The following is a 26,202-nucleotide window of genomic DNA, read 5'->3' as shown; positions in this document are numbered from 1 at the left end:
CTAAACAAACAAAAGTGCTGGTCATCTGAGTAAATGTTAATGGAATTTAGCAAGCAGTAAAGCGGGCCTTCAGTGACCGTTGTAAAGGAGGACAGATTAGTGACTGTAGACCTCCATGGATCTAGAAGGAGAGGCTTTTGTCCACACATTTATTTGAATGGACCTTCTGTTTTATACTCTGCACTGAAATATGCAACACTCTAGTGGCAAAAGTTAAAACGCATTGAATCCTGCTCTGTTGTGACCTTCAAACAGACAGCCAGTGACCGCTCTCAGTAGCAGTAATGCCAACCATTCAGCACTCGGTAGCAGTAATGCTAACAAATCAGCACTCAGTAGCAGTAATGCTAAATCAATCAGCACTCAGTAGCAGTAATGCTAAATCATTCAGCGCTCAGTAGCAGTAATGCTAAATCAATCAGCGCTCAGTAGCAGTAGTGCTAAATCAATCAGCGCTCAGTAGCAGTAGTGCTAAATCAATCAGCGCTCAGTAGCAGTAGTGCTAAATCAATCAGCGCTCAGTAGCAGTAGTGCTAACTGATTAGCGCTCAGTAGCAGTAGTGCTAACTGATTAGCGCTCAGTAGCAGTAGTGCTAACTGATTAGCGCTCAGTAGCAGTAGTGCTAACTGATTAGCGCTCAGGAGCAGTAGTGCTAACTGATTAGCGCTCAGGAGCAGTAGTGCTAACTGATTAGCGCTCAGGAGCAGTAGTGCTAACTGATTAGCGCTCAGGAGCAGTAGTGCTAACTGATTAGCGCTCGGGAGCAGTAGTGCTAACCAAGCAGCCCACAGTATAAGCACTGCTAGCGTGTTACTGCTCAAAATGGAAAATACATGATTTTTCTTTTTATGTTTTGGTGGATTACATCCTTCTGCTTTCCAGTGTTAAAGGAGGATAAATAGTCAGAAACTTGTTTTTAAGCTGTTTAGCATTCACCCCATTCACTGAGGACTGGTTGGCGGGCACTGTGTAGCATTTTGCAAGTTTTTTCTTTTCTTTTCTTTTTTGATAGAATGGGCCAGGCTCTGCTTTACACTGCCTCTGTTTTGCATTCTGTGGCTGTTTCAGAATGGAGACCATCTTTGTTTCAGGTCTTCTTGAACTGTGCACCACTAAGTTGAAACAGATCCCGATCCGACAGTATTTGGGTTGTTTGACTGCTGAGAGAATTCCATCTTTCTGAATCTACTAAATGATGGCAATGTTGCTTAAAGGGGAGTTCCACCATTTATTTACATTTCTGAATAATTAATTCCTTGAGATGTAAACAGAGCAATTCAGAGTGGTTTGGTATGAAATGGTTGATTGTAGAGGCTCACATTTCTTTACAGTGGTGGTGATAGGAACCAGGGGTTGCCACGACTACAGCACTATCCACCAGTGAACCTTCTGAGTTTTATATGGAATATTGATAATGGCACAACAGTGGAAAATCTGGAAAAATATCCCTCTGCCAGGAATGGATTAAAATACATGGATTAATATACATTGTATCACAAAACTTCATAACATAATGTGTGAGGAAGTGTATTTATAACCATTTCATGTAATAACTTTGTGAGGGAGCTTTTAGAGCTGGATGTCTGGTTCCTATCACCAGCACTGTGAACAATTCTGACTCTGGAAGTTTCTCTAGAACAGAGCATTTCATACCAAACCACTCTGAATGACTCTGTTAATGTCTTAATGACTGACCTATGCAGAAGTTTAGAAAAATCAGTGGAATTCCTCTTTAACACTGACCGCCAGAATTCCACACACTAGCAAAGCGTCTAGAATACTAGTAGTGGAGATTGGAACACAGCCTTGGATCTGGCGCTGAGCCTGCAGTCCAGCACACAGGAAAAACTCGTATTTGCTCTTTCATTCAGTGTTGCTTTCTCTCTTTGTGTGTGTGTGTGTGTGTGTGTGTGCGCACTGTACAGCTCTGAGTCCTCTCTTTAGTCCCTGCCCTCTCTCTGCTGCTCCGCAGTGGGCGGGAGGAGAGGCAAGGACAGTATTGCTTAAAAGCCAGCGTAGTGAAGGAGTGAACGTGGTGAAGGAGTGAGGAACAAGGGAAATCAATCCCAGCTGATCTGTCCGACTTTACCGAGGATGAACCTCACATGTTGACCAAAGGTTTCCAGCTACAGGGGGCCACTTCAAGTCGTTTGTATGACTTGAGGACAAGTGAAAGGGAGCGCTCGAGAAGGATTATTAGATAACATTGTTTTGTAAGGAATTCTTAGGCAGAAAGTCTGATTTACAGGGAAATACTGACTCTAAACCTACTATGAAGCTTTACATTGAAGGTAAGTTGGTGTGCTGCACTGTTTTCTTCATGTGGAAAAGATGTGCATGGGCAAATTCTAAGCGTTGTCTCTTCACCTTATGTGTTCCAGTTGACAGGCTGCAGCTCTTTATTAGCTGTGTGGTGTGCTGTTGAGTTTGCTTTGGCACTTAGGACATTACCTTCAGAGTCATTCGCCTTACGAAGATCTAGTTTGAGTGAAGTTAAAGGGGAACTCCACCGACTTTTCAAAATATCTGCATAATTCAATGGTTAAGATGGATAAGAGTCATTCAGAGTGGTTTGGTGTGAAATGCTAGAGAATCTAGAGAAACGTACAGTCAGAATTGTTCGCTGTGGCGGTGATAGGAACCAGATGTCCGCCTCTAAAAGCTCCCTCAGAAGATATCATGAAAAGTCCTATGTCTAAGATCATGTTTTACAATAGTTGTGTGATAAATTTTGGGTCTGAAATGTATTTTAATCAACATATTATGATCCAGTCATGGTGGCAGGAGACATGCAGGGTGTTGTGAGGCAAAATAGCCCCTGAAAAAGGCATTTGTTCAGGTTTTCTGCTGTTTTAACGCCATCAACACTCCATATAAAAGCCCAGAAGACGTGTGTAGGTTCACTGGTGGTTTTGGATAGTGAATAAGATTATATACTATTTGTGTTGCTATCGTGGTCCGAACCATTTCACACCAAACCACTCTTATTATTTGCATTACATCAGCAAATAATGAAGTTAGATCTTGAGTGAGATGTTGGACTGCTGGATTGAAAGTTTGCTCAAATCCATGTGAGGCATTTATGGTAGGAACGAAATTGACCTGCTATCTGAATGAACTTTAAAATGTCACATGAGATAAGGAAGCTCTTAAGCCAGTGTCTACCCAGATAGCACATGTCCAATGGACTCTAGCCAATGCATACAAAGAAAAAGCCACACAGACATACCCGTCTCACAGTGTCCTCTGCTGTAAACTCTCTGAGATCTAGGCTGACAAATCTTTTGGCACATTTTCATTCATACAGTCTATCCTTGGGTCCCAAAACTGTATACTTTTGGTGCAAGCAGTCTGTTTACACTGGAAATATAGATATGAATGTTCAAATGGTCACAAAGTGAAAATAATACATAGAATTAGAATGATCACCAATTTAGCATCTGACTTATGTTCTCATAAGAGGATTTCTCCACTATTCAGTGGTTGAGATGTAAATAGAGTGGCTAATTCAGATTGTTTTAATGTAATAAGGTGCACTGGAGACTAAAATAGTCAAAACTGAAGGCAAAATGACCATTTCAGAAACATATTTCAAATTACTGGTAAAATCTGGACAAACCTTTATTGAATAGTTTGTAGTGTTTGGCTCAATAATGCAAAAAAAAAAGCAAATTTTCAACTTGTTTTGGCTGCAATGCCTGGGCAGATCTCCACCATGCTGATCAGTTCTTTTTGTTGAGGAGCACATCTTGAAATGGTCACCATGGTAAACTATTCATATTTTAACCAGTGACCAGTCTCCTCCTTTATAATATCTCTTACAGTACTGCCCTGCAAGTATCCTAGAGAGAAGTGTTTAGTGTGTAGCATAAGAATATAATACACAGTGCCAGAATTGAGAGGCAAGACATGTTTCTGGTCAAACATATTTACTTTATACTAAAAAAATCCATACCAGAGACCATATGTGGTTGGGCCCACTGACATCATACATACAGAGGATCCTTTGTTGGCTTGCATGTATATGAATGTGTGTATGTGTGACTGCTTTTCCAAGCCTATGAAGCACATCTTTGACAGTAGTAAGTTGCTGAAAGCCCAGTACAGACATCTGGAAGTAGATGAAGCCTGGCAGTCTCTTAATAGCATAGCTGGTCCAAGGCATTGTTTTTTGTCATTCTATGACCCTCAGTGGAACCTTTTTTAAGAGATTACTTGATGAACTCAAATATGAAGGCGTTTGAAAGTGTTTCTAATCTGTTCTCCTCTAGATTCTATGAATTGAATGTTTACCAGTTTTAATGCTAATACCGAAAATATCAATATCCACAAATCATTTACTTTTTTCCCTCAATTTTCTACTAAATTTAGTGTCTGGGTTATATCCCGTTTCCGATTCACATGATGCCACCAAGTTAGGAATGAAGTCTAGTGTAACGCCGGTCATGGTCGAGCCAATCCAGGTTCCAATAATCAATATCGAACGTAGGATGGACAGACATAACTAAGAACACCAATCAGAACAACACGATCAAAGTAGGCTCACAAACAAACCAACATCCCAAACAACAAACATCTAACGAAAAAGACCTGCAAACACACAGTGGAAAACACAGGGCTTAAATGCATAAGGGCTAACAAGGGATCACAAGACAACACAGGTGGGAACAATCAGGGCCGGAGTAACCAAACAAGGGGCCGGACTGGGATCAAAACAAAAAGCATGTGCACTAGACCACAACACAACACAAACAAATGTGCAGGACTGGGAGAGGCCAATCGAGACATCTAGAATGTACTTGCCCTGAAACTTTCAAACTCTATTCCATAAATTTTCAATTGAAGCCTTTGGTGGCCATATGGTGCATCTGGTATATTGAGTTCTGAAGATTCAGTGCATGAAAAAGTGCTTTTTCAATGTTGCCATGCAAAATGGAAGACATGTGGAAGACCATTGGCAAAAGCTCCAGACAGTTAAGCCCAAAATGATTCATATCCATTTAATTTAATTTATAGTAAATTTCTATTTGGTTAACCGGTTTGTTCTGGCTGGAGATGACCTAAACGAGTGGTAAAAGATTAAAGGTAAGACATTATGCTACAAATGTTAATGATAAATCTTTTTATTTTTGTGTTTTCATTTTTACTAAAAGTACCATGTCCAAATTTATTCATAGCTCTTAAAATGATTGCAGATTAAAAAAAAAAAAATACAAGATTCAATACCATTAAAAATGGTCCTGATAATTCCTACCCCATTCTAGAGCATTCTGATCAACTATAAATTGAGAGCAGCTGATATAGTAGTTCTCTAGTAAGTTACTAGTCAGTTGCAAGTCATGGCAAAAACCTAAGAGCTTAGTGAGGACCTCTGGCTGCGCATTGTGGCTTCTCACAAGACGAAGACAGACTATAAATCCATGTCCAAGTGTTTAAGTGCCAGTAGCTGCAGTGTAAAGTATAATCAAAAAGTGCAATGAGTTCCACAATGTAAAAAAAATCACAAAAGTCATGGTGTGAAGCAAAAGAGACCCCTGGGCTGGCAAGAATGGTAATCCAAGAGGCCAAGAAATCCAAGGTCACGACTTGGGGAACCAGCCCTGTGACAGGAAGGTTGCTGGTTCGATCCCCTAGACTGACAGTCCATGGCTGAAGTGCCCTTGAGCAAGGCACCTAACCCCTAATTGCTCACTGGCTGCCGTGGATAGGCAGATCTCTATTGGACGGCAACCATGAATGCCTTTGTGAAAAGTCATGTAGACAGAGAAGCTTCAAGCTTTTGGTCATCACTTCTGTGGCTTTCGTTTGGCTAAAGAAAAGAAAAGCATACGTTCAAGAACTCACCCAGGGAAGCATGGTGGTGGAAGTGTAATGGGTCAGGGAACCTTGTCAAAGTTAATGGCATCATGAGAAAAGAGGGCTGCTCTAAGATTCTGGAGGAAGATATCAGGCTGTCTAATGAAAAACTGGTCAAGAATTGGTCAAGAAATTATTAACAGAAAATGATATGAACATTTTGGAATGGCAGAGTCCAGACCTGAATATATCATCGAGAATCTGTGGAGGGATCAAAACAAATATGTTGGTCAATTAAAAAGTCGCTGTAAATGATAATTTGGCATGGGCATAAACATTTTGGGCTCAGCTGTACATTTAAACGATCCAAAATTTAAAATCGGAGCGGGAAAATGCTCGGTTGGATGTTTATAAACTAAAACTGCTTTCAACTACCTACATACTAGTCTGACAGGTTGATCAACATTTAGGAAAATATTAGTTCAATGATCTGCACGGTGTTGACTTGCTGATTATTCAGAAAAGCATAAGGATTAATTAAATATTTACTTGCCAAGAATGAATATCAGTTGTATTTTTTTCAAGGGCACGTCCACATGAAGCCAACTGAAGAGGGATGCAGTCACCTGGGAACCCCCAGGTCGCATCTTTTTAAAATGTCTCAGTAGAAGTTAATAGACTTCGTACTCAGGCTACAGCACATGCCAGAACTGCCCATGGTTATAATAATATGCGCAGTAGTATGGATAGACATTTCAGTCAAATTTCATATTCAAATACATTAAAAAAGTGAGTTTGTTAGATGATAAAATCACTAAATGATCTTATGGGGTTTTTTTTTGGTTTTTTTTTTTAATATATTTGAGTTTGAGCTTGATGTTTATGCTCTTCTGAAACACATTCTATGTGCTGTAGCTGTAGCATGAGCTAGCCTTTAGCCAGCTAGTCTTTGATTCTTAATTTGACTACACCAGGGGTCAACGACCCAAATGTTAAGACGAGCCATTTTGTCCTTTCAACAAAAATCAAACCACGTTGCGAGCCACAACATTTTATGTCCATTTCACCATCTTAGCTGTAAATATGTTTCAGTATGTGCTGATGTGTTAGTGTAGGCTAAAAATATAACATGCATGAAAACACAGACTTACTTTGCTCTGCTTTCAGCTTTAGCTCAGCTATAGCCACTTTCCTCGCATCTCTGGCAGGAAATTTTTCCTCAAAAGTGGAATAATGTCTTGTAAAATGTCTTTATGAAGCTGAAGTCAGCTTCCCATTCACCTGAATGTAAATGCTGCACTGTTTTAAGGTGGAACAGGACTATTTAAATCAGAAGCTGGCAAATGAGAAGCTGACTTGAGGTTCACAACTTTTTAGTGTGTCCATTTCTCATTGCAGGTTTAACGTATCAGTAAACCAGCTGGAATGATTATAAAATGTAAAATTGTTGCTTGTCTTAAATTTTTCTCTTTGCCATTTGTTAGCTACTCGTTAGATGAGATTCCTTCTGTTCCCTAAAGGCCTGGTCATTCCCTAATATTCCTTCCATTCTTTCTGTTCCCTATTAGCCTTGTCATTCCCTAATATTCCTTCTATTCCTTTTGTTCCCAAATAGCCTCGTCATTTCGAAATATTTGTTCCTCAATTGACCTGTTGTTCACTAACTTTCTGCCCTTTCCTTGACAGATTTGTGATCATCTGATAATCCCTGATAATCCTTCCATTTCTTCCCTTCCCTAATAAACTGTTTCTCTTATCATAGGCTGTGTGCTCTTCAGAATTTTGTTCTCAGTAAGGAAAAAAATTGTGGAGTTCTCTGTACTTCTCTGTTCTCTGTATTTCAGTTTTGTTTGGCTACACAGCTCTGAGATTATCATGATAGTCACTGTGAGCAGAGAAAATCAGCTGTGTCTGAATCCTGCCAAGTATTCTCTGCTTTAAAGGCTCCAGCATTCTTCCTCTAAATCTTTATTTACCGCATCTGAAGCAGCTGCCCATTGGCTTCTATTATAGCTATTTTGAGTGAGCAGGTTTTATGATTTCTTGGTCATAAGGAAGTTTAATTTAAGCTTTATTGTCCACACTAAGCAGGTGCATCTGGCTGGTTCTCGACTGGTGACTGAAGTTGCATCAGAGTCATATAAGGCCCCATGTTCAGTGGGAGTTGTTCTCATCAGTATACATGCCTGATTTCTGTGTCATCCTACATAAGAGACAACGCAGCAGACCAGTCAAACCTGTCTCAGGGAATCACTCACCCTTTCCTTCTTCTATCCTGGAATGTGAGGGTCATAAGTGTTTGTGTGCTACACATGACTTTATGAATATAATTGTGCCAGAAAAGACATGCAAATGAGTTCTTTGTTACACCTGTCAGATTAAGATCTTTGGTCCAGATGTCAACATAACTGAATGTGTGAATGTGAGAAACAAAGTGCAACCAACTTCTATGACTGAGCTTTGGAGGTGTGTCTGCAGATTCTTTGAGAAACTGAAAGTGAGTCTCCTGAAAAGAACAGAAGCTGTAGCAAAGCCAAAGTGTGGACACACTGAATACCAAAGGAGTTTTAGTTGAGTCTTCTGTGTAATTTTCTGTTAAATGTGTTTTTTCTCCTGAAGCCACAAATGAATAACTGATGCCTTTTACATTGAATTTATTTAAGTGACCCTTATGGACTAATAAGGGTGCGGAAATTTCACCTCCTCATTTAACCCATCTGTGCAATGAAACACCACATACACACTAGTGTATGCACACACACTAGGGGGCAGTAAGCACACTTGCACAGAGCGGTGGGCAGCCCTATCCACGGCACCTGGGGAGCAGTTGGGGGTTAGGTGTCTTGCTCAAGGTCACTTCAGTCATGGACTGTCAGCTCAGGGGGTCTAGCTGATGACCTTCTGGTCACAAGGCTGGTTCCCTAACCTCCAGCCCATGACGGCCCAACAGATGAAGAGTTATCTCTGACTTTTTAGCCCAATCACATTTTCTTATTTTTATCCCAACACCTTGTTTTTGAGTGTCACCTTGTTACAAGGGGTAGTGGTTGTAATCCTCTCTACGAATTATTGGGTTACTAGCGCTACGGTGTAGGTGACCCTGCCAGTCTGCAGTGACAGCAGAGGATCGTAAAGTTCAGTAGCCTCACTGCTGGGCTTTAGTTATATTAAGGGAATCACATGCGGTGGGGGGTGCAACTATTTATTATCGCCCACCCCTAATTTTTCTGTGATATGAAGCTGAAGTCAAATATTTGCCAGCTTCTTGTTTGAATTTTCCCGTTCCACCTTAAATGGTGCAGGAGTTATGATGCCTGAGGCCTCAGAATGTACCTGCTGCACCATTTAAGGTGGAACAGAAAATTTAGCTAGATACCGAGACATCTACCGGACACTACTAGTGTTTTTTATGTTTGTTATGAAGAAAAGGACCAAAGTAATAATATTATTATTATTATTATTATTATTATTATTATCATAATTTTAACAGAAAATATGCACATTTGTGGGTTTCTTTGGTCACTTGCGTGCTTGTGTAGATACATAGATAGATGGCTAGATAGATAGACACTATATACATGTGTGACTTCTGAAATGCAACAATTGATGTTGATGCCTAGTTACACATGAGTTGCAATGTTCTGAAGTAATTATAGACTTACTGTTAGTTCCCAGTACAATGAATGATGGGCAGGGGGTGAGCTTTATGACATGATTATTATGAGTTATAATGATAATTATAATGTGTTCCCAGGTGTGAGCAGGTGGGTGCCGGACAACTCCATGGCTCAGTTTCAGGAAGTGATGCGCCAGCAGCTCGAGAGCTCCATGCATGCTGAGCTGGAGAAGCTGCTGAGCACAGCTAAAGGGGATGCTGAGGTGGGTACCGCTGTCTTTATCTTGAATAACAGTACGATATTCAAGTAACGTATTTGATATGTTTTTGTTGAGTGATAGTGTTAACCAGTATCTAATGTTCTACAGAGCACTACTTACCTACTTACATACTACACAGCTTGTTCTAAATCACAAAAATAAAATAAGGTCCCAAAAATCACACCTTGTAGATACTTATCTCCAAAAATGGCTTAGTCACTTTAGCATGGGTAGGAGCATCTTGGGTGCGCTGAGATGTCTAGTTATGACTGTTGGCAGTGTTTCGATCCGTCCTTCAGGCTTAATGAAGGCCTTGTTACTTGAAGCTGTTTTAAACCTGGCAGATTTTCAGTTGGGGTTTATTTTTGTACAATGCAATTGCTGCAGCTAATAACAGCACAAGTTCTGTTCTAAAGATTCAAGACTTGACCCACTCTTGCATCCCAACAATTTTAGACTCAAATCACACTTCAGAGACTTGGGACTAAGCTCAAACTTGCATCGTAGAGATGCAAGTCTAGACTCAGACTTGTACTTCAGAGACTTGAGATTTTACTCTGACTGGAACCCCAGAGACTCGAGCCAAGAGACTTGGACTCAACCCTCAGAGACACAAGATCCAACCTGGACTCCCACATCAGAGACTCGAGACTAAACTTGAACTCGCATCCCAGAGACGCAAGACTAGACTCGGACTCATACTTCAGAGATTCAAGACTTCCCTCAGTCTAGAACCCCAGAGATTTGAGACTTCAGACTCGGACTCAACCCTCAGAGACATGAGATTCAACTTGGACTCGCATATCAGAAACTCGAAACTTGATTTGGACTCCAGACTTTACTCAGACTCGTTCTTCAGAGAATCAGGACTCTACTCTGACTCAAACCCCAGAGAATGAAAACATAATTTGGATTCATATCTCAGAATGACTTGTTAATGTTTCTGCCAGAATGAGCTGTACAAAGTAGGTCCAGACACTGTACTCACAGTTCTCTCCAAATTAGAGATACAACCACTCATCACAGTGACACATACTGAGCTGTGTCAGCCACCAGGCCACACACACACACACTATACTTACCACTGGTTACGCCAGTGTGCGGTACACTCATCCAACCCAGTCAGAGGGGGAAATTAACTTGAGTTTCCACTCAGATGTGGACCACAGAGATGTGAGACTTGTCTCAGGCTTGTACTTCAGAGAGTAAGGAATTGACTAAGAAATGCAAGATTTGACTCAGAATCTCTGAGGCTTAATTTAGACTCGCACCTCACTGACTCGAAATTTGACTCCGGCTTGAACCCCGGAGGCGTCAGACCAGACCTCTCGAATCAGACTCTAACCCCTGAATCTCAAGACTCGACTTGGACTTGAACCCCTGAAACTTGAGACTCAACTTGGACTCAACTCAAACACAAGATTCAACTCAGTCACACCCAAGAGACTGGAGGCTTGACTCATTGTACTCAACTCAAGCACAAACCCCAAAGACTTGACTCAAGACTCCACTCTGACCGTAATCCCAGAAATTTAAGACTCGACTTGGACTTGGAATCCCAGAAACTTGAGACTTGAGGCTTAACTCAGACTCACATCTCAGTGACACAGCTTGGACTTGAACCCCTGAGACTTGACTTGGAATCACACTTCATTGACTTGAGGCTCGATTTGAGACCTGACTCAGACTTACACCTCAGAAACTCAAGACATGACTTGGACTCAAACATCTGAAACTCTACACTCAACTCACTAAGTAGCTCAAGACTCAATGCTGATTCAATTCAAACCCCAGACATTTGAGACTTGACTTGGGCCTCAAACCCCTGAGACTTAAGACTTGAACCTGACTCACACCTCAGTAACTCGAGGCTCAACTCAAACTCAAATCCCAGAGACTTGACATCCCGACTTGGACACACACCTTGGTGAATTGAGGCTCGACTCAAACTGGAATACCAGAGGCTCTGGGACTCTAGATTCGACTTGGTCTGGAACCCCAGAGACTCGGCACTCTCCCCCTCAAGACTTGACTCATCAACCTCTGTGCCAGAATGAGCTGTGCAGAGCAGCTCCAGACACTGTACTCACAGTCCTCTCCAAATTAGAGACACAGCCGCTCACCACAGTGACACATACTGAGCAACTGTGTCAGCTAAAGGTCCACCCACCCGCCCACCAGGCCACACACATGCTTATCTTTACACTTGCCGCTGGTTACGCCAGTGTGTGCCACACTCATCTAACCCAAACACTGTCATGAGCAAAATGGACAGAATATTGCATCACAAGCGGAGATGTCCACGGATTCCGAATGCACACTTATATTAGGCTTTGAAGTATTTCAACATTCATCTAAGCAGCTGCTATATGACAAGCCTCACCCTCTTACACAGCTTAGATATTTGCTTTGTGGTCTTATTTTTATTGTCTCTGAAGTGCTGACCAATTACTTATGTCAAATTTGCACTGAGCACGTCAATGGAGAGCAGGTTTTGTGTACATTGCAAGGGTAAACCACACCTAAACAGCATATATTCAAAGTCCATGTAGCCCTCTTTTCAGGGTCAGGGAGTTGTGTATGTGAGGGATTTTGGAGCAGTTAAAGGTTTGAAGGAGTAGTTTGGCAAAACCTCAAAGACACCCCCCCCCCTTAATTATTGAGCAAAGTCATGTTTGGTGTCTAGGTTTGCTTCTTAAATACTGTAGCTATGAGAATAATGTAAAGTAATCAGGGTTGGAAAAGGTTGGTTGATGGCTGAATTCTGTCCTTAATGTATTCAGTGATTTATTTCATAACAACACAGACAGTACATTTAGAATACATATGGAGGAAGAACATAAAGCACTTTGCTTTGATTTTTATTTCATTTACACTGTTCTTTGCTTTTATTGGTTGGGAATTTTGTTCATGCAGTTCTTCTGATATGTTTCATTAAAAAAAAAAATTATACAATACAGACTTGCATTATTTTGGCTCTCATTGCCTGCTTCAGTCCACTGCTGCATGTACACAGTACTGTTCGAAAGTTTTAGTCATCTAAGCAAATTTTTAAACAATTTACCTCAGCTGTGGGATTATCACAATATACATATTCATAATTCAAATAAACATAAAAACAATAAAAAGTAAGAGGAATTTCTTGGGTCCATTTTTTTTTTTTTTTTTTTTTTTTCCCTTGACATCTTCACAGCCGCCACAGAGACTTGTTAATATCATCGATTACATCATGAGCACAATGTACTGAAGCACTGATTGGTCAAACAAACACACTAACATCCAGAAAATCACTATTTTATTATTTATATGATTATATATATATATATATATATATATATATATATATATATATATATATATATATATATATATATATATATATATATATATATATATATATATATATATATATACAGTGCATCCGGAAAGTATTCACAGCGCTTCACTTTTTCCACATTTTGTTTTGTTACAGCCTTATTCCAAATTGAATTAAATTAATCTTTTTCCTCTAAATTCTACACAAAATACCCCATTGTGACCATGTGAAAAACGTTTTCTCGAGAGTTTTGAAAATTTATTAAAATTAAAAAACAAAGAAATCATATTTACATAAGTATTCACAGCCTTTGCTTAATACTTTGTAGAACCACCTTTGGCAGCAACTACAGCCTCAAGTCTTTTTGAATATGATGCCACAAGCTTGGCACACCTATCTTTAGGCAGTTTTGCCCATTCTTCTTTGCAGTACCTCTGAAGCTCCATCAGGTTGGATGGGAGACGTCTGTGCACAGCCATTTTCAGATCTCTCCAGAGATGTTCAATCGGATTCAAGTCTGGGCTCTGGCTGGGCCACTCCAGGACATTCACAGAGTGGTCCTGAAGCCACTGCTTTGAGATCTTGGCTGTGTGCTTCGGATCGTTGTCCTGCTGAAAAATGAACCGTCGCCCCAGTCTGAGGTCAAGAGCGCTCTGGAGCAGGTTTTTATCCAGGATGTCTCTGTACATTGCGGCATTCATCTTTCCCTCTATCCTGACTAGTCTGCCAGTTCCTGCTGCTGAGAAACATCCCCATAGCATGATGCTGCCACCACCATGCTTGACTGTAGGGATGGTATTGGCCTCGTGATGAGCAGTGCCTGGTTTCCTCCAAACATGACGCCTGGCATTCACACCAAAGAGTTCAATCTTTGTCTCATCAGACCAGAGAATTTTGTTTCTCATGGTCTGAGAGTCCTTCAGGTGCCTTTTTGCAAATTCCAGACGGGCTGCCTTGTGCCTTTTACTAAGGAGTGGCTTTCGCCTGGCCACTCTGCCATACAGGCCTGATTGGTGGATTGCTGCAGAGATGGTTGTCCTTCTGCAAGGTTCTCCTCTCTCCACGGAGGAACGCTGGAGCTCTGACAGAGTGATCATTGGGTTCTTGGTCACCTCCCTGACCAAGGCCCTTCTCCCCCGATCGCTCAATTTAGACGGCCGGCCAGCTCTAGGAAGAGTCCTGGTGGTTCCGAACTTCTTCCATTTACGAATGATGGAGGCCACTGTGCTCATTGGGACCTTCAACGCAGCAGTAATTTTTCTGTATCCTTCCCCAGATTTGTGCCTCGAGACAATTTTGTCTCGGAGGTCTACAGACAATTCCTTTGACTTCATGCTTGGTGTTTGCGCTCTGACATGCAGTCAACTGTGGGACCTTATATAGACAGGTGTGTGCCTTTCCAAATCATGTCCAATCAACCACAGGTGGACTCCATTTAAGCTGTAGAAACATCTCAAGGATGATCAGTGGAAACAGGATGCACCTGAGCTCAATTTTGAGCTTCATGGCAAAGGCTGTGAATACTTATGTAAATATGATTTCTTTGTTTTTTAATTTTAATACATTTTCAAAACTCTCGAGAAAACTTTTTTCACATGGTCACAATGGGGTATTTTGTGTAGAATTTTGAGGAAAAAGATTAATATAATTAAATTTGGAATAAGGCTGTAACAAAACAAAATGTGGAAAAAGTGAAGCGCTGTGAATACTTTCCGGATGCACTGTATATATATATATATATATATATATATATATATATATATATATATATATATATATATATATAATATAAAATTTGTGTGTGTGTGTGTGTGTGTGTGTGTGTGTGTGTTTTAAATGTAGTGGGGATGTATTCTAAAATGTAAAAAGTAACTATTCTGAATGCAGCTTTTACAAAATGTAACTTGAACTGAATACAGATAAAGATTACATCCCAACCCTGAATGTAACTATTAAGTAAAGGAAGCATATCGCTGTTGTTGGAAGCAAACCTTGTTTCTACAAATCTCCAAAATGGTAACATTACAGAAGGAAAAACTTACTTTTACTTCTGTAAGTTAATAGAACCAGACATCTTTCAGAGTAGCCCTGCGATGGACTGGCAGCCTGTCCAGGGTGTATCCTGCCTTCCGCCCAATGACCGCTGGGATAGGCTCCAGCACCCCCCGTGACCCTGAGGGAGAAGCGGCTTAGAAAATGGATGGATGGATCTTTCAGAGTAATTTTGGGCCATTTCTTTTGGTCCACATGAAATTTACACAACAATGTAAATAGCAAAAATGGAGATACAAGGTTTTGTTCCAACAACAGCGACATATACCTTAATTAGCATTGTTATTTATGTAGGTGACTAAAAGTCACAGATCTCACCCCACTCCCAAGTGAACCCTGGTTTAGTTTGCCACTAATGATGGCAGATAAGCAGTATATTAAGAACAAAGTGGTGCTTTAAAATGGTGCTATGTTGTCAGCAGCAAGATGGTGATTAATATAAAGTTGGATTTTGTGATTTAAACAAACAGCTTAGTAACCGAAAAAAATTAGCTACATGCCCTGAAAACACTCTTTGACACAGATCTATTTAAAACATTGGCAGATCGCTCTGAATTTTGGTGGTAGACTGCAGCTAGGAAATGTGGTAAAGTGGCCAGAAGCTCACGTGTTAAATTGTGCCCCCGCTTAGCTTGCTGCTTGATAATTTGATCGCCTAATTAGAAATTGTGATCTAATTAAAACAGTGAGAATGTTTTGATCACCTAAATCCCCTTATCAGGCAGTAAAGTAATAATATGAAGCTGAATCTGTGCTGAATTAACATTAAAAACACAATAAAACGTTTAAACATTTAAGTTACTATGCTATTGTAATGATATGGGCTCTCTTGGTTTTTGGCCTGGTCTGGTGTTCATCTTACTCTTTTGGATCCTCCTCTTTAATAAACCTGATGGCTTATTTTACAACTGCGAGTGTTTTGGTTGCTTCAACCAGCGTCTCAGAACCCTGACTCATCAAAAATGTAATGTAAAAGCAAACAGTTATTTGATGCGTTTATTTGTATGTCTTCAAATATCTGCCCGACCCTTTATGATATGTGCATATATGACCACCCATCAGATTTCCTTATGGGGACAGACTATGTGGTGATGTTGACATGCAGTTTGCACAGTACTTAACCCGTGTGATGTACGTTGTTTGCTGAGTTTGCCTCGCAGCTCTGGCACAAAACTAAAGAAGCAAACTTCAGACATCAAACACGTCCTGGTTAATTTTCTACGTTTGGATTCTTCCTCGTGGGCAGATGATGTCACGCTGGCCGGTGTCAGCAGTGTGGTAATTATCAACCACAGCTTCTCTCTCATAAGCATCTTAATGAAGAGGGGATTAAAGAGTTCCGTGAGATTATTTTCTGAACCGGATGAACGGAGGAGGAAAAAGTACCTGGAAGTGTCTGAGTGTCGTTGGTGATTAAAAAGAATGCTGCAGCGTTAAGTGTAAAGAACAGATCAAACCAGTTTGGAGTCAAACAAGTGAAATGAAGCAGACTGGGTCTAGCCCTCACTGAAGACGTGCTGCAGTGAACACACCACTCCTGTTTTACAGTAACAGCACAAGCCTTCAAACAACTACACTGCAAGCAGTGATACCACTGATCTGATACGAGGTGATGGAGTAATATCAGTACTGGCCCACAGTGGAGGTAGGGCTTCTCAGTTATGGGAAAAAGTCATAATCATGATTAGTTTGGGCAACATGAGATCCTGAAGATGACTCATCGATTTTGGAAACATCATGAATGCAGTGATGTGCAATTCAGTTAACCCCTATATTTAATTCATAGTGGTACAAATGTTGAAACTGGGTGTGAAACCGATGTTATTTATATATATATATATTTGATGCCAACAACACGGTCCAAAAAAGTTGGGACGAGGGCAACAAAAGGCTGGTCAAGATGTGTAACGCTAAAATAAATAAATATAAATAAAAACCAAACACCTGGTAGTTAATTGGTAACAGGTCAGTAACGTGATTGGGTATAAAGAGTCTTTCAGAAATAAAGAGGAGAAGTTCACCACTCTGTGAAAGACTGCATAATCAAATATTGCAAGAATTCAAGAATAACTTTTCTCAACCTAAAATACCAAAGAATTTTTGCTTTTCACCATCTACAGTACATAATAGCGTTTAAAAGCTTCAGATAATCTGGAGAAATCTCCAGTATGAAAAACAGTATTTTCTGGCTGTGATCTTCGGGCCCTCAGATGGCACTGCATTAAAAACAGACATGGTTCTGTAGTGGAAATCACTGCAAGGGGTCAGAAACACATCTGAAAACACGGTCTGTGAAAACAGCTCATCACTGAATCCACAAATGCAAGTTAGTCCACATGGCATGAGTGGTGTGTTGGTGTGTGTGTGTGTGTGTGTGTGTGTTGCACTGGTCTGATAATGCCTGTCTAATAGAGTGGACAGAGAGTGGACACTGTTTAAACTGTTTAAATCTACTCATACCAGCACAACATACACTAACACACCACCACCATTAGTGTTACTGCAGTGCTGAGAATGGTCCACCACCCAAACGGTACCTGTTCTGTGAGGGTCTTTGGGGGTCCTGACCACTGAAGAACAGGGTAAAAGGGGTCTAACAAAGTATCAGAGAAACAGATGGACTACAGTCTGTAACTGTAGAACTACAAAATACACCTATGAAGTAAGTGGAGTGGTAAAATGGACAATGAGCGTAGAAACAAGGAGGTGGTCATAATGTTATGCTTGATCGGTGTAAATGCAACTGAGTTTAATCCAGTGCAGTGTGTGAAACATTAAATAAAAATCATTGTATTGATGGCAGCATTCATGTAGCACTACTGCTCCTGCCAGAAAATCAGACACATTGTGTATGCAGGACAGTGAGATGGGCTGCAGTGGTGCAGTGAATGTATCTGGAACACTTAGGCCTTCAGAAACATCCCTGTTTAGCACAGACCTAAACTAAGCCACTGTAACCATGTCTCTGTTCTCTCTCCACAGATTTGTAAGAAGGACTTTGAAGGATTTAAGAAGCTGTTCCACAGGTTCCTGCAAGTGAAGGGACCTTCAGTGGAGTGGCCCAAAATCAACAGACCCCCAGAAGACTCAGTAAGACCCCTTAAAGAAGCTCTTCCTTTCTTTCTTTGTCTTTCTTACACATACATGTACACACTAAAAATAAAACAATTTCTTAAAGTAGTTGATATGCATTGATTGAGCTGCAGTGTGTTCCATTCATTTATGGCGACATCCACAAGAAGTCAGGAAAGAAAAGGGCAAGAACGTTTCTTCATGGCTTGTGCAAACGTTATACTTGTCAGAAGTCAAGAGGAAAACTTGTCATGTCGCCATAAATTCACTCATACATTATATCATTACTCAAGTCTGACTGCATAGTTAAATACATAGCTACATAATTTCACTTACATTCAGCTCTGACTCTGACTGATAATCAAATATAATTTAATAATCACAAAAACTTTAGAGGATGGTGCAAAACAATACTGTATGCACAACAACTTTTCATCAGATTCAAATCATGATACTCCTCTTCTACAAGCACAAACGAGATGTGGATTGAAATAGATATGATTTGTATAAAATTAAAACATGCTTTTGTTATTGCCAGCAAGAACTGTGACTTCTGTAAGGATTAAATACTTTATTGGATTCACACTGACGCTCGTCTGTCTGTTTAGAATGCCAGTAACTATGAAAAGTTCCAGTTGGGATATAATAATACTGTCTAGACACCTAAATTAATAAGCAACCAATTATGAGTGTGACGCAGCGCATTTCTTTAGCCACGCGAAGCTGAATGGCTATGAAGTATCTTTACCTTTCTAACTTTTAAGCTGGTGATGTTTTCTGCTCTGACTCATTTAAAGTCGGCCAGATGGGGGACCACAGATATTCAACACAGAAGCTGAAAATAGTGTAAAAGCACAAGAAAACATTTTTTTTTATTAAACCTTTTTCCTTTTCGTTCCATTGTATGGAGCCCCACTGGTAAATGAAAATAATGCCTGGCCACAACTTGGTTAGGCATGGGAACGAGATTCTAATGCATGACCATGACTTAGTAAGGCGTGGCAACAAGATCCTAAGGCATGGCCACTAAGTAGTAAGGCATGATCTCAATTCCACGCCTTACGTGGCCACGACTTAATTTTCTCATTTCCACACCATAATAAGTATTATTTATTTATTATATAACTAAATAAATAATTATTTTATGAAGCCCCACTGGTGACATTCTGAATAAATAAAAATAATGCCTGGCCATGACTTAGTAAGGCATGGGAACAAGATCCTAATGCGTGTCCACAACTTAGTAAGGTATGGGAATGAGAGCCTAATGGGTGGCCATCATTTAATAAGGTATGGAAATGAGATCCTAATGCGTTGCCATCATTTAGTAAATCATGGGAACGAGATCCTAATGAGTGGCCATGACTTAGTAAGGCATGGAAATGAGATGCTAATGCATGGTCATCATTTAGTAAATCATGGGAACGAGATCCTAGTGTATGGCTATGACTAGGTAAGGCATGGAAATGAGATCCTATTGCGTTGCCATCATTTAGTAAATCATGGGAATGAGATCCTAATGCGTGGCCATGACTTAGTAAGGCATGGGATTGATATCCTAATGCATGGCCATCATTTAGTAAATCATGGGAACGAGATCCTAATGCTTGTCCACAACTTGGTAAGGCAAGGGAACGAGATCCTAATGCGTGGCCATCATTTGGTAAATCATGGGAATGACATCCTAATGCATGGCATATATTATTGTTATTTATACACATTCAGTGATGCTGAGGCCTGGACTCTGGGGGTGGTCAGGCCATTGTTCAGCTCCTTTGTTTGATGCGTCTGTCTCTTTTTCTCAGTGAGGTCTTTTCGACAGCTACACATTCTTTCAGACCCATAGTGCTGAATTGTTTTCTCACAGTGTCAGTAACAGTTTTGGTGTCTACTATGTCTTCCAGTTGGTTAGGAGTTGTTAGGAGTTCTTGTTAGGAGTTCCATCCAGTTTTGAAAATGTCTGGTTTTTTCACTTATGCTTTGACTTTCTCCTAGATACAAGCAAATTGTCTTATCTCATCTGCTAAGAAGTTTCCCCTGAAAAATGTGCTTGCCCTTGACCGTGCTGTCTGGAAATGAAATAAATGTAACTTTTGCCCAGCACTGTATTTGTAGTAACATGAAAATGACTCTGCGGATGTAGTCAAGTCATCATAACACATTATAATGCAGAATAATGATCCAAAAGAGCAGCTTCCCTTATAGAATGTGGCGTTTGAAGCATGTTGATCTTAATAGGTCATAAAGTTGCTCTAGTTAAAATGCTGTGGTGTCTGCACCCCCGTGTTCGGTCTTTCAGGGTTAAGTAAGGCTCGGTAAAGCTCTGTGATCTCCTCCTGAGGACTGGTGGTGCAGTGTGAGCAGACTCAGGGGAGCGTGGAGTGCGGAGGCTGTTCAAGCAGGTTATTTCCCAGCTCTGCGTATTATTACAGCCCACAGCAATATCACTGCGCTCCGTGTTGTTATTAAACGCCCACCGAGAGCCATAGAGCTCTGTTATTTCAGACCGCCTCATATTAAAATGGGGCGGAGTGTTATAAGCAAAGCACTTGGGCTGATGTTCAGGAGTGGAAATTGGGAGCTGCTTCTTTCTGTTTGACGCTTCATTCTCCTGAGAGCACAGATCATATATAAAATGAGTCTTTTGTCCCACAAACTATCTCAGTCTTGTTTCCTCAGCCAAATGACTCACTGCTAGAGCTGCTGGTTGACACAGTAAAGAAGTTAATAGTGGAAAAGTTGATGCATTATTTCATTACAAACAAAAGCGCACTGCAAAGCTGTGTGGTTCGCACAGCCTTTCTGATAAAAGGTGTTGTGTACCCTAAAAGAAGCATTTGCTTGTTGCACAGATGGACGTTTGAAATCATAATAGTTGGGTTGCGGTAAATATTCAATGAAATTTGATTATGAAAATATTATAAAGATTCTGTTTCCTGGACCACTCATCACTGACGCATTCAAACAGACTCAGCAGCCTGCTCAGGGGTGCCAGATTGGGCAGGATCCCCCAGAATGCTGTTTCATGCTACTTCTTATGAAAGTAATTGCTTATAAATGATGTTTCTCCATTACCTTGTAGTAAAATCCAGTATACATCAGTATACATACCATCAGCGTTATTGGGGTATTACTTAAGTTCATCATAACTACCACAATTTAACCCCTTAAATATCAAGGATCTGTCCACAGGTCCTTATAACTTGAGGATACCATATCCAGTTTGCATTGTTCTATGTGTAATTACTGTGTAATAAGCCTTTGGCTGTATGTGTGATTGCAGAATGAATCATCCATTAACGACTCTCCCTCAGCTGGTTTGCATTAAGCTAATCTAGAAGCACTGCAGTTACTGCTTTCTGATCAGATCAGTGGAACATTAGCAAACATCCCCACTTCCAAATAGCGCTATCGTCCAAATTGGCACTACCAACCATCACATACAGTTCTCACGCACGCTCACTGGCCAGGCACCGCATGCACTCTGTCCACTCCCCAGTCCATACAGTCCATATACTGTATGGACTATACCATACACATCGCAGTGCGTGGTTTGTGAGCCTGGATCTCTGCCTAATTGTAGCCTAGAATGGGATACAGCCCTCTTAGCTGTATTAAAGAGAACCTAACAAAGCAAATAACACTCATATCAGTCTTTCATGTACTGAACATGATCTGACGTTTAAAAGCCTGTTCTTGGCAAAAGTATGTGAGCCTCTGGATTACAGGTTAAGGTCAGGAGTTTCAATGACCTGAAGGACAGTCAAGTTTGCGTGTGGGTGACCCCACCCTATTAATAAAACATCAATCTGAATTTTCACTATCAAAATCTGGTTTTATCAGGAGATTTCTCACAAAAACAGTTGACGATGCTCACCTGGCTCTTGAAATGCAGCGGTCAGGCTCCAAAGTGGCGCAACCGCCTGAGCATGGACACTTCACAGGTCTCAGAGGAAGCCTGTGTTCGCCTTTGGCCTCCCAGTGCTGGTGGTTTTGTGTGGTTGAAGGAGTCCGTAACCAGTGGGTGGAATTGGATACGACTAAACTGGGGAGAAAATAAATAAATAAATACAGCGGTCATATGAAAAATAACTTAATTGACACTTAAGTGGGCTGTGAAATCATCCGTCCATCCATCCATTTTCTAAGCCGCTTCTCTGTCAGGGTCGCGGGGGGGTGCTGGAGCCTATCCCAGCGGTCTTCAGGCGAAAGGCAGGATACACCCTGGACAGGTCGCCAGTCCATCGCAGGGCAGACAGAAAGACACAGACAGTCACTCACACCTATGGGCAATTTAGCATGTCCAATCGGCCTGACTGCATGTCTTTGGACTGTGGGAGGAAACCGGAGAACCCGGAGGAAATCCACGCAGACACGGGGAGAACATGCAAACTACACAGAGAGGACCCTGATCACCCGGCTGGGGAATCGAACCCAGGCCCTCCTTGCTGTGAGGCGACAGCGCTACCCACCACGCCACTGTGCCGCCTTCATCATTGGACTTCATCATTTTACTGTGGAGAACTTGATCATTAGTTACTGAATGAGTTTCAACTTATTAATGCAGAAATGAGACACATCAACACTTCTGTTCATATCTGCATATGATTTAGATTTTTCAGGGCAGACAAACTGTCCTTTCCTGTCAAAGTGGTGACATCATAATTGGCTGTGTGAGAGCTCCAATTTGAGGTGGTAATGTCAGTTTTAAACGCCTGGTTTACTCCAAATGCTTTTCCTGCTGCTCTGGGTTGCCATCTAGCTGCTCTTCACTGCACTCCCAGTTGTAAGCGGCAGCTTTCTGGCTAGTGAGCTGTCAATCCGATGCAGAAAGAATCTTATTCAGACGGCTCTATGGATCAGACCGAGCTGAGTTTTGACTGAGTTGGTACTCGAGTGCAAGTTGTTTTTGAGCAGCTTAGAAACATGAAGATTCTGTATAGAATCTAACACATGGTCACTGTGTCGCTCACTGACTAGTAGTGACCAAAAGATTATTTATTTGTAAAAGTTTTTGAGAGGTTATAAAGACTCTTTTCTCTGCTCTCCTGCATGGCGCATCACTGGCACATTGAAACAGTCACAGCAGTCTGCTCAGGGGCGCCAGGTTGTCCAGGATGCTATTTTATACTACGTGCTATGACAGTAATTGTATATCAGCGATGTTTCCTTGTAGTATTTCAAGTTTTATTAAAAGGCATGGAGAAAAAGAAAATAAATGAATAATTTCAAGCAATAAAAAGACAATTAACAATGAATAATAATGATGATGATAATTGCAATAATAGCAATACATAATGGTAAGAATAAAATATCTGAGCTCCCTCTAAACATTGGCTGTATCATCAGGAGACTGTTGATGCCACAGCCATCGGTGGCCAGTAGTCCAAGACAGCCCAATTGGCCTTGTTCTTCTGGGATGCCCCCCTCTTTTCCTCAGCCTCTCAGCATGACACTAGTCAATGCAGGCGTTGATTAGCTGATGTAACAGAACTGGCAGTTGTCACTTTCCTCCAAACATGTTCAGCTGTCCAGTGGCATCGTATTAGCGGCAGTTCAAAAAGATCCAGTGGCACTTCACAGGTCTCAGAGGATGCCTGTGTTAGCCTTCACCGTCCTAGCACTGGTAGTATCGTGTGGTTGGGGGAGTCCCAACTGTTCTGGGAGTCCCAGCGGTTTCCAACTGGATATGTTGGTCGTCTCAGATACAGCGTTCATGTGAAAACCAAGGCAGGTTACTTAAACCCTCCTGTAATCTTCAAATTTCCTAACATCTTTTATACTTGGGGTCAATCTGACCTCAGCAATTTAGATTTGTGGGGGAAAAAGTGTGAATTCTGTTCCCCCTCTTCCTGTGGTCTGATCTCAGTGGTTCCTGCACTGCTACAGTTGTGGGTATGTTATCGTTATGGTCTTAAAGCAGAGGGAAGTTCAGAAGAGGGTAAAATTGCATGTAATAGTGACCTCAGTATCATCCAAAACAGCCAAAATATGTGTAAAATGTTTATTTGTTATGGTCTATACAGCTGAAGAAACAACGATGATGTGTACAGGTCATTAAAAACATTATCGTGTTCATTTTATGTTCACCCAGTTAAACATAACATAATAGGAGAGTTAATCAACGTGCCAATCAGTGTTTGTTAGAACTTTGTAAGGAGAGAAACCTGACAGTCCAAACTGGTTTTCACGCCTTTGCATGTGAACGTGGCTGTCTGTTAGCATGCAGCTACACAGTGTCACTGTCAATCATACTGTCTCTTAAACTGCATCGGCACCTTAATAAAGGCCTGAAAGCGGTTTAAGTGGGTTGAGAGAAGTTTGGGGGATGTTTTTGATAGAAAAGATTTCGGTGACTATTGGTTTCTAGTGTTAGCAACATTAGCTTCGTAGCACCAGGGATCAGTGGAAAATTGTGTAAATTAGACACACTCCCTCTGCTTACCTGGGAAATACGTGCATATGGTACATTGAATAATTTATTATGCATTTATTAAGTGGTTATAGTGTCATATGTGGTGTGATAATGTAGTTAACACTTAACACTGATGCTGTGTGTATGTGTGTTTAGTTTAGGTCAGTCTAGAATCTATACTCTTTTGAGCCCGTCTGGTGGCTCGAGGGTGAGTTGAGGGAGTGTGTGTGTAAGTGTCTTGTATGCCTCATTAACTGTGTAAACTCTGCTCACACCGAATATGCAAACCTGAGTAAACCATGGTAGTTTGTCATCTGCCACACTGTGTATTTTCTTGTGTTGTTTTCTGGATTGTTACCCCATCTTACCGCTGAGTCACATCTGAAAGTTGAGTTCTCAGGAAATGTCATTAGGAATGTAGACACTATTTGTGATGAATTGAATGGAATGTTGTAATGAAAGGTAGTTATTAGTGCATGGACAAACATGAAAAGGCATGAAAATGTTTCCTGTAGGCTAGTGTAGCACAGCCTGTGGTATCCCATGTTCTGGCAGGACGCTGGAGGCAGGAGAAACGTCTGCAGCAGCCATTTCTTTATTTTTACTCTAAACACAAACAACAACAACAAGCAACTGGTAATAAATAAACAATTAAAAAATAGTGACATCATGTCTTTCTAACATTAGGCTTGGTTGTGATGTAACGGGACAGAACCAGACAGACTCTTGTGGATAAAACTTAAGAAATGAGGCTTTACTTGTTAGATTGTTATCAATACTCGTAGTCAGGAAACGGACAAGGGTCAAATCCAGAAAGGTTGCAATACAAAAACGGGCTAACATAATAAAGCAATCGTCAGGCAAACGGAGCCCAAAAGTTGAAAGGCAAAAAGACAAAGTCCAAAATTTCAAAAATGCAGGCAATCAATACAATAGAAAATCAAATTAATAATAAGAAAAGGCTGAAAATTGACTTCAGCTTTAATGCAATGCAATCACGTCTATCCAAGAACCATTCAGTCTGAGTAAATTGTGTTGTATCAGACTTTTCCTTTTGTTTCAAGCTGCAAAAAAAGTTGTAGCTTGACGTGTTTGTTTTTATTTGCCTTACTTGATGGTGCACGTCCCGTGATGTGACTGTAGCCTCGTAGCTGTAATGAAAAACTACAGACATTAACCTCAGACTTGGCAGACATGTTTTGGCTGATTGACTTGGCTACAGTCACACTCCTGAAGTTTGCATTCTAACAGGATTATGCCCAGTTCGGAGTGAGTGGACAAATTGGGGTGGTGGAGTTCAGAAGCGCAGCATGCTGCTTGGTCACTAATTGCGCTTATATGCACAGTTTTGACTGTGCATTAGGCTTTTGGCTAATAAGCTTATCCAGTGAGGCCGGAATGTGTAGCTCTCTGACTGGGTTAATTTGATGCAGATCTCATGACCTGTAAGATTCTGCAGTGAATGCATGTGTGAACACTTCTTCCAAGTTGGTTTTGCAGCTGTGGATAGTTGAGTGATGAGCAGTTAGTTTGAGGTTAAATTAACAGCTGTGTGTGTGTACATATTACTGCCTCTACCCTGTTTCTCACTCACTATTGACATTCTTCAATACTTTCATACCTGTTCCTGAGAAGAGGAGGCCCGTGCCTGGTGATCAGCCTGTTATTGCAGTA

At 40.9% G+C, this 26,202-nt stretch overlaps 1 protein-coding gene across 2 annotated transcripts in view; it reads left to right on the top strand.

The window, feature by feature from the left end:
- ugp2b (UDP-glucose pyrophosphorylase 2b) overlaps positions 1–26,202 on the top strand; it is a 55,733-nt gene that overhangs the window by 1,026 nt on the left and 28,505 nt on the right. Inside the window, exons 1-3 of one of the 2 annotated variants that reach the window (XM_017704971.2) lie at positions 1,977–2,292; positions 9,552–9,676; positions 18,024–18,131. In XM_017704971.2, coding sequence (XP_017560460.1) covers positions 2,274–2,292; positions 9,552–9,676; positions 18,024–18,131 — 252 coding nt within the window. In that variant the 5' untranslated portion in view covers positions 1,977–2,273. Of the gene's footprint in view, positions 1–1,976; positions 2,293–9,551; positions 9,677–18,023; positions 18,132–26,202 lie in introns of those variants that run through there. The other variant, XM_017704972.2, reaches the window with a different exon arrangement.

Source organism: Pygocentrus nattereri, chromosome 10, assembly GCF_015220715.1.
Source record: "Pygocentrus nattereri isolate fPygNat1 chromosome 10, fPygNat1.pri, whole genome shotgun sequence".
In the NCBI taxonomy this organism is placed as follows: Eukaryota; Metazoa; Chordata; class Actinopteri; order Characiformes; family Serrasalmidae; genus Pygocentrus; species Pygocentrus nattereri.
Note: the sequence above shows the minus strand (reverse complement) of the source record. Positions and strands in the feature narration are given on the sequence as shown.